The sequence below is a fragment of the Choristoneura fumiferana genome, chromosome 23 (genome assembly GCF_025370935.1).
Source record: "Choristoneura fumiferana chromosome 23, NRCan_CFum_1, whole genome shotgun sequence".
Lineage (NCBI taxonomy): Eukaryota > Metazoa > Arthropoda > Insecta > Lepidoptera > Tortricidae > Choristoneura > Choristoneura fumiferana.
The window spans coordinates 12,705,127-12,719,795 of record NC_133494.1 but is presented as its reverse complement, the minus strand read 5'-3'; the positions used below and the strand labels follow the sequence as shown (position 1 = coordinate 12,719,795).

The 14,669-nt window shown below is 41.7% G+C and overlaps 1 protein-coding gene across 1 annotated transcript; it reads left to right on the top strand.

Annotated features, from left to right (window-relative positions):
• The first annotated feature begins 9,949 nt into the window (after positions 1–9,949).
• On the top strand, positions 9,950–11,215 carry LSm3 (U6 snRNA-associated Sm-like protein LSm3). The gene is made up of 3 exons (XM_074105393.1): positions 9,950–10,133; positions 10,319–10,426; positions 10,988–11,215. The coding sequence occupies exons 1-3, from the start codon at positions 10,113–10,115 to the stop codon at positions 11,165–11,167; spliced, it is 309 nt and encodes a 102-aa protein (XP_073961494.1). The 5' UTR covers positions 9,950–10,112; the 3' UTR covers positions 11,168–11,215.
• The last annotated feature ends 3,454 nt before the right edge of the window (positions 11,216–14,669 follow it).

Below are 14,669 nucleotides of genomic sequence, written 5' to 3'. Positions count from 1 at the left end.
TTCCTATCTCTATCGCGATCACGCCTAAAAACAAATACAACGTAAGCTACAGAAAGTATGGCGTCAGGCATCGAATATATAACGTATTGATACTAACCCGCTTCTCACCATGATGAAGAACTTAATTAGACACTATATCAACGCATATTCAAAAAACTAGTTCAAGAATGTTGTAACCAATTTGTAACGAAATGTCGAAATGATGCACGCAGTCGCACGCATTCACATCAGTCAGATTCACAGAGTATTTATTTTTATTTGACGTTAGAAAGCACAGATAACATAACCGGAAATTAAAGAAGGAAGCCACCTTAACACTTAAGTCAAGGCTAAAGGATTTTTCAGCGCTTTTAAATAGTGCCTAAACTTTAATCTTTTAATACTTACAGAATCGCACCTATATCGCGGAGTGCGCCGCGCCTGGCAATACTATCCATAGTATCGATATTATTGCTGTCCATTAATGCATAAACTATCGTTACTATCGATAGTATGGATACTTTTTTACAATCGATAGTGACCTATATTTCAATACTATCGGTTAGTATAAGCAAGACCAGGCGCGGTGTACTCCGCGATATAGGTGCGATTCTGTAAGTATCAAAACACCCCACGCCGGCGTGGGTTAACTTACTAGGGCTATGAGTATGAGCACCGCCCGGCATGCACGCTCACAGTTTCGCTCGAACTAGTCGCGCCGCGTAACGCTACGTGTAGCTGTGTGATTTTCGTGAGGATATTAGAATATCTATCATTAAATAGCGTGGTGTTTCGATTTTTGGGATGAGGAGTTCTATATATTTAAATTGTACAGTTTGAGCGCTGAAACAGTATGTGTATAGCCACACTAAACAGTATGGAACTACAGAAATTTTATCTGAAACATGAATTTTTTTTTTGAAAATTCATGAAAATTTAATTAATTGCAACACTTAAATTCTTACTATTTTCTATCTGTACATAACATGTAACGTTGCACTTACATTCATTACTCTTATTACTACAAAAGGGTAAAAGAACGTTGTATTTTATTGTTTATTAACAATAAACAATAATAATAAAACACTTATAATCTAAACCAAAAACTTAGAACTAATTAAAATACTATTATACATATCAAAACTTAAATAACTTAACTTAAATCTAACTAGAATTATAAAATAACAACACTTAACAATATTAACTAAATCGACACAACGTACACTTAACACTTGTCTACGCGAATATAAACCACTTAGTGGCGTGATCCAGACAGACGCGCTGATTGGCTAAAGCGCGCCTTTTGTTACTCTAAATGATGAATTTCGATGCGCCCGCGCTGGGGCACTTACGAGCTATCTCCTTGTTGCGACAAACCTGTGCCGGCTGCGTTCACTAGTTCCGCTACGTGTCGTCTTACGCGCTGTCACAAGCATAAATTTATTAAATCTTTTATTTAATTTATTCGTCTTCCGACGTATTTGTAATTTTACTCGTGAAGTAAAATCATATAAGTGTCGTCTCGCACCCCAATAGGGTAAGTGTTGAACAAGTATTATAATCAGTGCTTAGCTATAAGTTAGTGCTCATTTTAAACACTAGGTTGTGCTTAACATTATTTAATTCCATTCGATACCGCTTCCGTAAATAAATTGTTACAGTGATTGTACACCGCTTCAATTAGAAGCGGAATTTGCATTAATAAATAAATAAGTGTTACCGTTATAGTGCACGGAACATTCTACGCTTAGCTGTAGCTGCTAGTTAGTGCTTAAACCTGTTCTGGACGTAATAAGCTAGCCTTTCTATTTTTATTATTGCATAGCAGCTTATTTACCTACCCTCTTTTGTTTAATAAAAAGAATATATAAAATCGTAATTCTGCTTAATCTTTTTCCTGGACATTGTAACTCCGTTCTGATAGTGAACACCGCTACACCAACTGCTTTCGGCTTCTCATTGTTAGGCACATATCATCAGGGGTTCACTATCAGCGGAGGAGCTCACATAGATTTTAACCGGTGGACGTTCATCCACAGGGTGCTACTTTACGGGTACAAATAAATCCCGGATTCGTCGCTTATCTGCGAAAACACGCTTCACCTGCTGCTCCCCGAGCCGTACCACATCAGCACACTCCACCGACCGCTGCCTTCACCACCATTCAGGGGAGTACCGATCTACGGCGGCAAAACCAGTCGGGCATAGACTCCCACGACCTTATTTTTATTAATAAATATTTTCTTTACTTGTTGTTGACTTCGGTTGTTTTTATTTATAAACATAAACCACGTCCTGGGCCCGAACGTCACACTGGCGCCTCAAACGTGGTTTTAGTAGGGTCTGGTTTTGCTCCGTAGAAGTAGTTGTGTGTTTTGTGTGTTTTTTTTTTATTTTGTGTGAAACGTTATTTTTTCTTTTTATTTTTGGTTGCCTGCAACTTAAGTGTACGCTTGTATTTTTATAATAATTTTTTTTTTCCATAAAATATTCTCAGAAATATTGTGTCAAAATTTAATTGTTTGTAATCGTAAACATTTAAAATATAAACACTCTGTACGTGCTAACTGCGACTTAAGCACAAAACCGGTTACTCGAGTTACAATCGCGTACAAAAGTGTTAAGTTTATTTAATATTTATTAATTGTGAATTAATCTTATATGGTGTTACACATAAGTTGCAATTGTTTTAACGCTTGTTTTTTTGTTTTGGTGATTGTTGTTTTTATTTTTATTTTGCTTTATTTCATCAACCATAACGTTATTTGTAGTCTGCTTTGTAACAGAACGGAGTAGATTAGTTAATCTTGTTCAACACTTTCTTCATTGCGGTGCATTCAATTGTTTAATTAATTATTCGCGAAATATTATTATTATTACTTCAATTATTAGTAAATTAGTATGGCACATCCAGTCAAATTTTTATCGTTGCAAAAATCAGAGTTGGAGTATGAAGTGCAAATTAGGGGCAGTACTCCTGCTGCTACTGTCCAGGACTTACGGAAGCAAATTGCCAAATTAGGCCCTCTATTTCCTTCCGAGGACATATTGGAAAGTTCCCTTGATGTAAATGATGACTTAAGGGGCATTACTGACGTACTCGCTAAAGTCAAATCTTTTCTTGACTCTCCTTTGGACAGAAATGCATTACTGCGCGTTCAGAATTATTTACATCACCTTTATCACCGACTTAATCGGCTGATTATTGATGCCAAGACGCATAATGCACATGAAACCTGTGTAAAGGAGTTTCAAACACTGTACGACCGTTTTAATTCCGTTAAGGACACCACTGTCGTTGATAGGCTAATTGCTCCTGTTGATACTAATTCAACTGAGCAGCAGTCAGCTGTGCCGCCTTTAAATATTAATGTGTCTTGCGACCGTGGCGTAGTTGGTGAGCTCACCAGAATTAGGTTTGACGGAAAGTCGTGCGTGCGCTCTTTTATTCAGCGCATTAATGAATTTAGCAAAGCCAGGAATATCTCTTCATCTAAGCTGCTTTCATTTGCTACAGAGATCTTTACTGGTGACGCGTTGCATTGGTACCGTGGTATCCAAGACCAAGATCAGGTGTTGGATTGGGATTCATTGGTTGCGCGTCTTAGGAAAGACTTTGATCAAGCAGGTTATGACTATCGGCTGCTCTCGGAGATACGTGCCAGGACTCAGGGTGAATCAGAAAATATAACCATTTATTTGTCGATAATGTCTGGGTTGTTCGCGCGTCTATCAGAGACGTTACCTAGCAAGGATAAATTAGAAATATTGCTACATAACATTAGGCCATGCTACGCAAGCACTTTAGCTTCAGCAACAGATATTCCTGATATTGACACCTTGAGATCCTTATGCCGTAACTACGAGAACATTCAGGCACGTCTTTCTGGTTTTCGTGAACCTCCTAAAAGAACATCTGATACCATGGCGCCAGAATTTGCATACAGTGGTCATTCATCACATAAGTCAAACAATTCAAATCTCAATTATGGTAATAATTTCTATAATAATAATTACAATAAAAATAAATCTTATCTTAACAACACCAATACAAATAAAACTAGTAGCCCTAATCAAAATTATACACAAAATCCATACAATAACAATTACAATAAAAATAAATCTTATCCTAACAACAACTTTAATGCTAATAAAATCGGTAATAATAGTAAATATGTACATGCAATGCACACCCCCGGTCCTAAGCCATTATTTTGTCCTCGATGTCGTGACAGCACCCATAATTTACGTCAGTGTAAGGCTAACAAGGACAAAATATTTTGTTTCGTCTGTGGTCACGAAGGTGTCAAAACTCCACAATGCCCCAATTGTAATAAAAATAACCCAGGTCCATCAAAAAACTAGTAGACCTGCAGAATTGTGAAAATCATAGTAAGTTCGATAGCGAAGATTGGGCTAAATGGCTGCAAACTATAAAATTTTATTTTAATTCCTATAAAATCAATACAATTCTGCAGAAACAAACTCTAAACGATCCTCGGCCGTATGCGTCTATTAAAATTTACAATATATCTCTGTCAGGTCTTCTTGATTCTGGCTCAGCCGTCACTATCGTAGGCAATAATATGCATCGCAGCCTAGAACAACACGGCCTAGCAGTTCAAAAAGAACAGCCTATCACAGTCACAGCTGCAGGAGGACAATTAATGACAAGCATTGGCTATATGAATCTGCCTGTAAAATTTGAAGACACTTTTCATGTCATTAAAGCTTTTGTTGTGCCGGATATTGACATAGATCTCGTATTAGGTATCGACTTTTGGCACAAATTTAATATTTTTCCCAATCACCTTACTGGTATTACTTATTCTAATATGAGCGTTTCTAACGCTAGTCTTGTTATAGACCGCTCCTCTTTTATACAGGCTTATGACCATTTAAATATCTCAGAAAGATCACTAGCAGATAACATAATTGCTCAATTTCGTGATATCTCTGCCGAATCCAAGGGTTTAGGTGAAACTAAGTTGATCACTCACCGAATTGATACTGGAGACGCCCTACCTATTCGACAACGCTATTATCGTATGTCCCCTGAAAAACAGCGCATTCTTGTCGAACAGGTGGACGAGATGCTAGGTCTCGACGTAATCGAGCCATGTGAAAGCGCTTGGTCGTCGCCGGTACTAATTGTTACCAAGAAAAATGGTCAACCTCGTTTTTGCCTCGATAGCCGGAAGCTAAACTCCGTAACAAAACGCGACGCCTACAGTTTGCCCTACGTGTCCGAAATTTTGGACAACCTTCGTGATGCTCGCTACCTCTCTAGCATAGATTTGTCCAAGGCGTTTTGGCAAATTCCCATAGCTTCCGAAGATCGAGACAAGACGGCGTTCTACGTTCCAGGACGGGGCACGTTTCGTTTTAAGCGTACCGCGTTCGGACTTACCAACGCACCTGCAACTCAACAGAGATTGGTTGACCTGCTTTTTAGGGAATTCGATCTCAAAGTCTTCGCGTATCTCGATGACATTATTATCGTCTCGAACGACTTCAATTCCCACGTCTCCCTTTTACTCCGCGTGATGGAGAAATTAAAGCAGGCCAACCTCACTATCAACCTAGAAAAATGCCAATTTTTTCGAAGTCAGCTTAAGTACTTGGGCTATGTTGTTGACAGTTGTGGACTTCGTACCGATCCAGAAAAAGTGCAAGCAATTCTTGATTACCCGACACCTACTTGTCGCAAAGATATCAAGCGCTTTCTCGGGACCGCTACATGGTATCGTCGTTTCGTCCCCAACTTCAGCACTATAGCAGGCCCTCTTAATAAGTTGACTTCGAATAAAAAAGGTGGACCACCGTTTGTCTGGTCTTCGGAGGCCGATGCTGCATTCCAGAAACTTAAAGAATGCTTGGTTTCTGCTCCTGTTCTTTCCTGCCCTGATTACGACAAGCCATTCGAGGTGCACACCGATGCCAGTAACTACGGTGTGGGTGCTATGCTCACCCAGATCGTAGGCGGTAAGGAGCACCCAATAGCTTACATGAGCAAGTCGTTGTCAGCAGCAGAGAAGAATTACAGCATCACAGAGCGTGAAACGTTGGCAGTTGTCATAGCTTTGGAGCATTGGCGGTGTTATTTAGAGAACGGAAAGCCTTTCACTGTCTATACAGATCATAGTGCGCTAAAATGGTTCCTGTCTCTAAATAACCCGACCGGTAGACTGGCTCGCTGGGGTGTGAGATTGTCCGCGTTTCATTTCGAACTGAAACATCGCCGCGGAGTTGACAATGTCATCCCAGATGCCCTTTCAAGAGCGGTTCCAGTTAGTGCGATAAGTACTTCAAACTACTTCTCAAAAACTACTGATCCGTGGTATAAAAATATTTACAATTCTTGTCTGACAAACCCCAAAATTTTCCAAATTTTTTAATAAAAAACAACTCTCTTTACAAACTAACAAAAAACAAACACGACTTGACTGACTTAACTTCAGAATTTTCTTGGAAAGAGGTTGTTCCGTGTGAGCTACGTGACCAGGTGATCAGCGAGAATCACGCCGAGCCTACAGCCGGACATCTTGGCGTTTTTAAAACGTATCGTCGTCTTGCGTTGAGATACTTCTGGCCAGGCATGCACCAAGACGTCGTAAATTTCGTTGGTTCATGTTCCAAATGTCTTTCTTACAAAGCACAGAACCACCAAGTCTTAGGTGAAATGGGACGCCCTAAGCATTGTAGCCGCCCATTTCAAACAATTTCAATTGACCTCATGGGTCCCTTACCAGTAACTAGAAAGCAAAACAGCTACATTCTAGTCGTAACTTGCTGTTTTTCCAAATTTTGTTTAATTACACCTTTGCGAGCTGCTACTTCCACTGCCGTGTGTAAATATCTAGAGGATTCAGTTTTCCTCGTGCATGGAACACCTCAGACCATATTTTTAGACAACGGTAGCCAGTTTATCAGTAAAGTCACGGATAATTTTTTTAAACATTACAACGTTCCAAATATCTTTTTCACACCAAAATATACGCCGCAAATCAACGTCGTAGAACGCTACAATCGCACAATTATTACCTGCCTGTCAACTTATGTCGAGGATGACCATAGGACTTGGGACACTTTCATTCCAAAGGTACAGTTCGCCATTAACAATTCGGTGAATGAGGCGACTGGTTTTACTCCTTCATTCTTGGTATACGGCAGAGAGATCGTAACCTGTGGCACACATTATGTAGATAATGACTTGGGCGATGACGTATTGTTCCTCCCACGTGACATCTATGCTGAAAATCTGGGTTGTCTTTCTGAGATATTTAACAAAGTTCAGGCAAAATTATGGCATGCTCATACCAAAAACACGGCTCATTACAATCTTCGTCGAAAGCCCATGGAATTTAAAGTTGGTGACATTGTAATGAAACGTGCGTATGTGCTGAGCAATAAAGACAAGTATTTTAGCAAGAAACTAGCACCTAAGTACATAAAATGTCGCATTGTAGAAAAGAAGTCTCCATTAGTCTATGTGCTAGAAGACATGTCAAGAAAAAATATTGGCAAGTGGCACATAAAAGATTTAAAATTAATTGGCCTAAATAAATAAACATAAATAGCATGAAACGTGTCGTACCTTACCCCTACTCACATTTTACCATCTAGTATTAAACATTTTCGTACGGGTCACTATTCAATTAAATATAATAATAGTAACCTCAATAATTGTCTGGTCGCGTTAGGAACCTTTAATATGGTTACTATAGCTAAATTGTGTGCGTGAAGTATGAAAGATTGAAGTTTAAATGGATAAATACGTAAATTTAACTTAAAATGCGGATTTTATTTCTTTATACATAATAAAATCCTTTTGTGACGCGCGGGGTAATGTAACGTTGCACTTACATTTATTACTCTTATTACTACAAAAGGGTAAAAGAACGTTGTATTTTATTGTTTATTAACAATAAATAATAATAATAAAACACTTATAATCTAAACCAAAAACTTAGAACTAAATAAAATACTATTATACATATTAAAACTTAAATAACTTAACTTAAATAAATCTAACTAGAATTATAAAATAACAACACTTAACAATATTAACTAAATCGACACAACGTTAACACTTGTCTACGCGAATATAAACCACTTAGTGGCGTGATCCAGACAGACGCGCTGATTGGCTAAAGCGCGCCTTTTGTTACTCTAAATGATGAATTTCGATGCGCCCGCGCTGGGGCACTTACGAGCTATCTCCTTGTTGCGACAAACCTGTGCCGGCTGCGTTCACTAGTTCCGCTACGTGTCGTCTTACGCGCTGTCACAAGCATAAATTTATTAAATCTTTTATTTAATTTATTCGTCCTTCCGACGTATTTGTAAATTTTACTCGTGAAGTAAAATCATATAAGTGTCGTCTCGCACCCCAATAGGGTAAGTGTTGAACAAGTATTATAATCAGTGCTTAGCTATAAGTTAGTGCTCATTTTAAACACTAGGTTGTGCTTAACATTATTTAATTCCATTCGATACCGCTTCCGTAAATAAATTGTTACAGTGATTGTACACCGCTTCAATTAGAAGCGGAATTTGCATTAATAAATAAATAAGTGTTACCGTTATAGTGCACGGAACATTCTACGCTTAGCTGTAGCTGCTAGTTAGTGCTTAAACCTGTTCTGGACGTAATAAGCTAGCCTTTCTATTTTTATTATTGCATAGCAGCTTATTTACCTACCCTCTTTTGTTTAATAAAAAGAATATATAAAATCGTAATTCTGCTTAATCTTTTTCCTGGACATTGTAACTCCGTTCTGATAGTGAACACCGCAACACCAACTGCTTTCGGCTTCTCATTGTTAGGCACATATCATCAGGGGGTTCACTATCAGCGGAGGAGCTCACATAGATTTTAACCGGTGGACGTTCATCCACAGGGTGCTACTTTACGGGTACAAATAAATCCGGATTCGTCGCTTATCTGCGAAAACACGCTTCACCTGCTGCTCCCCGAGCCGTACCACATCAGCACACTCCACCGACCGCTGCCTTCACCACCACTCAGGGGAGTACCGATCTACGGCGGCAAAACCAGTCGGGCATAGACTCCCACGACCTTATTTTATTAATAAATATTTTCTTTACTTGTTGTTGACTTCGGTTGTTTTTATTTATAAACATAAACCACGTCCTGGGCCGAACGTCACAAACAATTCCACTAACTAACCCAATTCTGTTCGAAATTATATTAAGTGCGAGTGCGACAAAATAACAGATAGGTAATTCGCGATTTACCTATGTCCACTGCGGGTGTACAAAACTTTGGGCAGCCCGATGTCGCATTCGGCCGTGACCTTGTACAATTATCAATTTTGTGACCGTCGGCAATCGTAGCGCGTCAATTTAAAAATGCTAGAATGCTAAGTATTTGTCCGAATTTACTCTTAAGTTACTATGTGAGTATTTTTTTTATTGATTTACAACTCTATCCTAAACCAAAACGTTGGTGCTGAATAATAATGACCTTCGCGCGCAGCACTAGTTAAAGCTGCTTGGTAGTGCGCGATGATTTTGCTAATAAAAATTACGTAGGCATATAAAATGGCAGCTTTCGTCAACATCAAAAGAGAGAACCTTCTATACTTGTACTATTACTTATTCTGTGGCAAGACTGCAAAATATAAAGGTGAAGGTGACTGGCAGAATAGCATTTTGTATCCAGTATATTTTTTAAATCATTAAATTGGACAAGTAATATGTCTGTTGATGTACCGATGTAGGTGTGACCGATACTATTGAAATAACGGTAACAATCGATTATTTAAAACTATGGATAGATTATGTCATATTGAAAGCAATGACGAATGAACTATCGATAAAATACAGTATCGATAGTTATACTATACTATCGACAACTATGACTTTTACTCAAACTATCGATAGTCTATCGAAACTATAGATAGTGGACTATCGATCGACACCAAATCGACACTATTTTGGTTTGCTTTTGCTTTGACGTGACGTTGACATTGACAGTTTCGTGGTACTTAACTTACCGGGAGCAAGGAAAGGAAGGAACGCTCGCACTTGCTTTGCTTTATTGTACTTCTAACCAAACAATTTAATAAATAATAAAATAAAACAAAAAAATATCGATTTAACTAGCAATGGCAGACGATGGCGAAAATGTAAGAACCTTTTTATACTTGTGGTATCCATGCGCAGTATTTATTTGTTTTTTACTTCTTATTATTAATTTATAATACTGAGGATGTCGTTATATACGTTTTTACATTATGTATGCGATGAAACTCTACTAATGTCACTGGAATCACATTTTGTATTGTAATTTAATAGTAAAATCTGTTTTTAGGTGTCTGTAATGACAGTAAAGGAGCCTTTAGACCTGATAAGGTTAAGTTTGGACGAACGGATATACGTGAAAATGCGAAATGAACGTGAACTACGCGGGAAACTACATGTAAGTTGATAAAAAAATACTCTTTACCATAACAATACTTCGGTATAAAGTTGGGTGAAAACAAGCCATCCATGGTTTCACTAGTTGATCACAAAAGCAACAACGGTCTGACACAAGTTATTGCACTAAAGACCAGCAATGGACAAAAAGTGGAAAGAGGCCAATAGGCAAAAGAAAGAAAGGGAGACCCTGAAATAGATAGGATGAAATAAAACGCACAGTGGGTCTAAATTAAATGAATTTGACAAAATCCAGAGAAGACTGGCTTACTTTGGAGGAAGCCTTAACCTGCAGAGGGGTTCTTGCAGAATAATTAACAAAAATAAAATCCCTAATCTTGTTTACATAATTTAATCTTGTTATAAAAACCAAGAAAACAGACACTTAATTTAGCAACAAATAAAAATGTAGGTACTTATTATTTTTAAATTAAGTTAAATTTCTTTGTAAACTTAGATTTGGAAGAAATATTTTTAAATTTATTTTTATTATTGATTCGACAATTCAAGTACAATCAGCGATAAAAGCTTGAATTTTTTTTAACAAACATTTGTGTTGCAGGCTTATGATCAACATCTGAACATGGTCCTGGGAGATGCAGAAGAAACTATCACAACAGTAGAGATAGATGAAGAAACATATGAAGAAGTCTACAGAACAACCAAGAGAACTATTCCCATGTTATTTGTAAGAGGAGATGGTGTCATTCTAGTGTCACCACCTGTACGAGTAGGAGTTTGAGTAAAAAATAAAAATTTAAAACAACACATTTATTTTGGATTGATTGACTCATTTTAAGTTTCTTGCTAATCTGTGCACGGTGAGACGTGTCTTCTAACACCTTAACAATGTTATTAAGATTCAATTTACTTGAGCCTTTGATTAAATTGAATTCTGAATTGAGGTTTGGTGGGCGGGGTCAGGTTTGTCCAGTGTTAGTTTGCGACCGGTCGCCAACTGGATCGGGTCTGCCCCTATATTAATTGCCTGTCCGGCGGTTAACTTGGCGAATGGTCTGGGGTGGAGCTCACAGTTGCAATGACATCCCCGGCAAGACTGTTTGGACTCCTTCCCGTGGTTGCCGCCCGTTAACTGCCTGATTCTGCCGTAGGAAGCAGGTAGAACCAAAACAAACAGTCGCATCCTGGAACATCAGCTACCCTCCCATCCCATTTATCCCGTACAACCAGCTGCAGGCGATGACGTGGCCTGTCGCCGCGGGCTTCATATCCGAAATAATAGGATATGAAGTGGTAGAATGCCACCTGCGTGTTTGTGCCGTGCGCGGGGACCCGTACGGATGGAGAACGAGATCCTGGTAGGTTGAGCTTGACGGGGGTCGTCGCCCTCAGAAGGCAACACGCCACTTTGGCTCGGGATTCATCTCACACGGGCGGTCGGGACCTAGCCAGTCACGATCAATCGGCTGTCGTATCCAGTAGACTGGATGCGGGCGAGGGTTCTGGGGTGCGGAGGTCGGTAGTCGGCGAGGCACAAACCCAATGCAGTCCACAACAAGCTGCTGCGGGGGAGGCAACGTGCGGACTCATCTGGCAGCCCACTTTGGAACCCTATATCCTGCTGGTAGCCCTGGTGGGTCAAACCATCCCCAGTTGAGGGCTCCGTGGAGGGTGGGGAGCCAGCGGGACGAAGAACAACCGAGGATTCATGGACTCCAAAAGTTGTTGTACGAAGAGTAGGGAGGCCGGACCCGTAGGGGATGAGGCAAAAAAAGACTGTGGAAAGGTGCGACGTGTCCCTGTCACTGACAGAGACGCGGGAGCCGGACCCAGTTCTAAAAAGGGACCCGTTGGGTTCACTAAGGCGCGTGGCACTGGTGTCAAGGCGCATCGAACGAAGGGCGAAAAGTGCGGTGGCGCTGCTCCCCCAAAAGGTACAGCCCGACCTCTTCCCGAAGGGTCGAAGAGAGGGCGCACAGTTCCCCCTGCAAAGGGGTCGACCTGTGTCGTTGCCGGTAAGGGGAAACGCGTAACTGCGCCTAGTAGCAGGAAGGCGGTGGCCCCACCACAACCAAATCCGGTTCAGCCGAATCCGGCCTCTGGGGAGGGAGCGCAAACACCTACGGGTACGAGCGCGCCTTCCTACGAGGGTTGGACGAAGATGAGCAGGAGGAGGAAGAGGAGGGCGAAGGAAATCCTGAGAGCGTTGGGACCCCTGGAAGACAGCTCGTCTGAAGGTGGAACCCCGGCAGCGCCCACAGGAAATCCTGCACCGCAAAAAAGGCCACTGGCGACAACTGGCGGACCTTCTCAATCTGCTAGAGACTCCAAAAGGACGAAGGTGGCGGAGTCGTATGCGGAGATTTTGGCGGGTGAGAGGGCTGCCATTGTCCCGGTGGACTTTCCGGCCGAACGAGTCCTGATGGGGCATGTCGGGGCCATACAGGAGGCTGTGATCACACGCCTGCTGGATGCCCCCGACCCGCTTCCACAGTTGACCTTCGGCAACATCGTGGGAGGGGCACTGCATGTTGGCTGCAATAACGCAGAGTCCTTTGCATGGCTCAGCTCAGCAATTGGGGAGGGTGAAATTGCTGGGATGAGCCTGAAAGTCGTGTACGCCAGGGATCTTCCGAAGCCGGTCAAAATGGCATGGAAGACGAAGATCGTTGGAGTACAGGACAGCAGGACGCTGCTGCGGCTGCTGCAGCGCTTCAACCCGAGGCTGCATACGGAGCAGTGGAAAGTGGTTGACACCATAGTGGCGGAAGCCAGCGCCCGGCGCATCATATTGATGGACCGGGAGTCGGCTGAAGTCATTAAGGAAGCCGGCTACTGTCTACACTCTGGGATCGACGTCAGCTCCTTCAAGCTTCTGGATGACGCGGAGAAGACGCTTGGAGGGGGTGGCGACGATCAGAGTACTGCTCGCGGCAAAGCCAAAGCTAACCCTGGGATAGCTGGTGCTGCTGCCGATGGTGTTGAGGTGAACCCTGAGCACGCCAAGGAAGCTCCCGGTGATGCCAAAGTGGCTCCCGGTGACACCGAGGCTAGTTCTGGTGTAGCCGAGATACACTCGGTTGGTGCCCAGGCGGTCCCAGGCGAAGCTGAGGTGGGGGCGGCGGTGGTGATGGAGGTAGAGGATGTGGGGTCGGACAGTGGGGCTGACGGGGTGCGTGGGGTCGGGGGATCTTCTGTGACCTCGTCTCAGATTTCCCTGGCTGATCTGCGCGCTCTGTCAGAGCTATATCTGGACGGACCCACATCCCCTGCATCTCAAGAGGAGCCGCAGGAAAGGGCTGCTGACCTCAGCATGCCCAAGAAAAATTAAGAGGCCCAACATGGATGGTCTAAGGTGCGTACAAATTAATTTACAACACAATAAGGCTGCTACTGCAATTTTAGCAAAACAGTTAAAAAGTGAGCAATTCGATATCGCCTTGATACAAGAACCTTATGTATATAAAGGAGAAATAAGAGGCTTAGGCGGAACGGGAGGCATATTATTTCACTCCTGTTCCGAAAATAACGATATGAGGACGTGCATATATGTCAGAAACGGCATCAATGCCATGCCCTTGAATGCTTTCTGTTCCAGGGATCTTACAACCATCAAGATCCTAGGGAGGGGGGAAGGTAAGGCCCTTATTTTCTCATCTGCCTACCTTCCCTATGAAGCGACGGACCCGATCACACCACTACTCCGGAGTCTTGTCGAGAACAGCAGCAAGGCGAACACCGGCCTAATTATTGGCTGTGACGCTAATGCTCACCATGTCATCTGGGGGAGCTCGGACGTCAACAAAAGAGGAGAGAAGTTACTGGATTTTCTGGTGAGCTCTTCTTTACAAATTATGAATAAAGGCAATGACCCAACATTTGTTAACGCAAAAAGAGGTGAGGTTATTGATGTGACGTTGGCTACTAACAATATATGTAGGAACATTACGAAATGGCATGTATCCAATGAAACAACTTTATCGGATCACAGGTATATATGCTTTAGGTACAGAATTAACGAACCAATAAAAACTGTGCTTAAAAGGAACCCTAGGAACACGGACTGGTTGTCTTTTAAGAAAGATCTAAAAGTGGAACTAGGTGACCCTAAAGGTAAGCTCAATTCTATAATAGACATCGAGTTTGAAGCGGACAACATAGTCCGAGCCATCAATAATGCTTGGACTAATAACTGCCCGGAAAAAAAGACTGGGGCAAAGAAAGTCCCATGGTGGAACCCTGATATCGCGAGACTCAGGAAAGAAACCAGGGCGATCTTCAAT

Excerpts from the sequence above, each read along its gene's own strand:
- LSm3 (XM_074105393.1), top strand. The coding sequence starts at position 10,113 with ATGGCAGACGATGGCGAAAAT. Across the intron at positions 10,134-10,318 it reads TGGCAGACGATGGCGAAAAT|GTGTCTGTAATGACAGTAAA; the intron begins GTAAGAACCTTT and ends ATCTGTTTTTAG. Across the intron at positions 10,427-10,987 it reads AACTACGCGGGAAACTACAT|GCTTATGATCAACATCTGAA; the intron begins GTAAGTTGATAA and ends TTTGTGTTGCAG.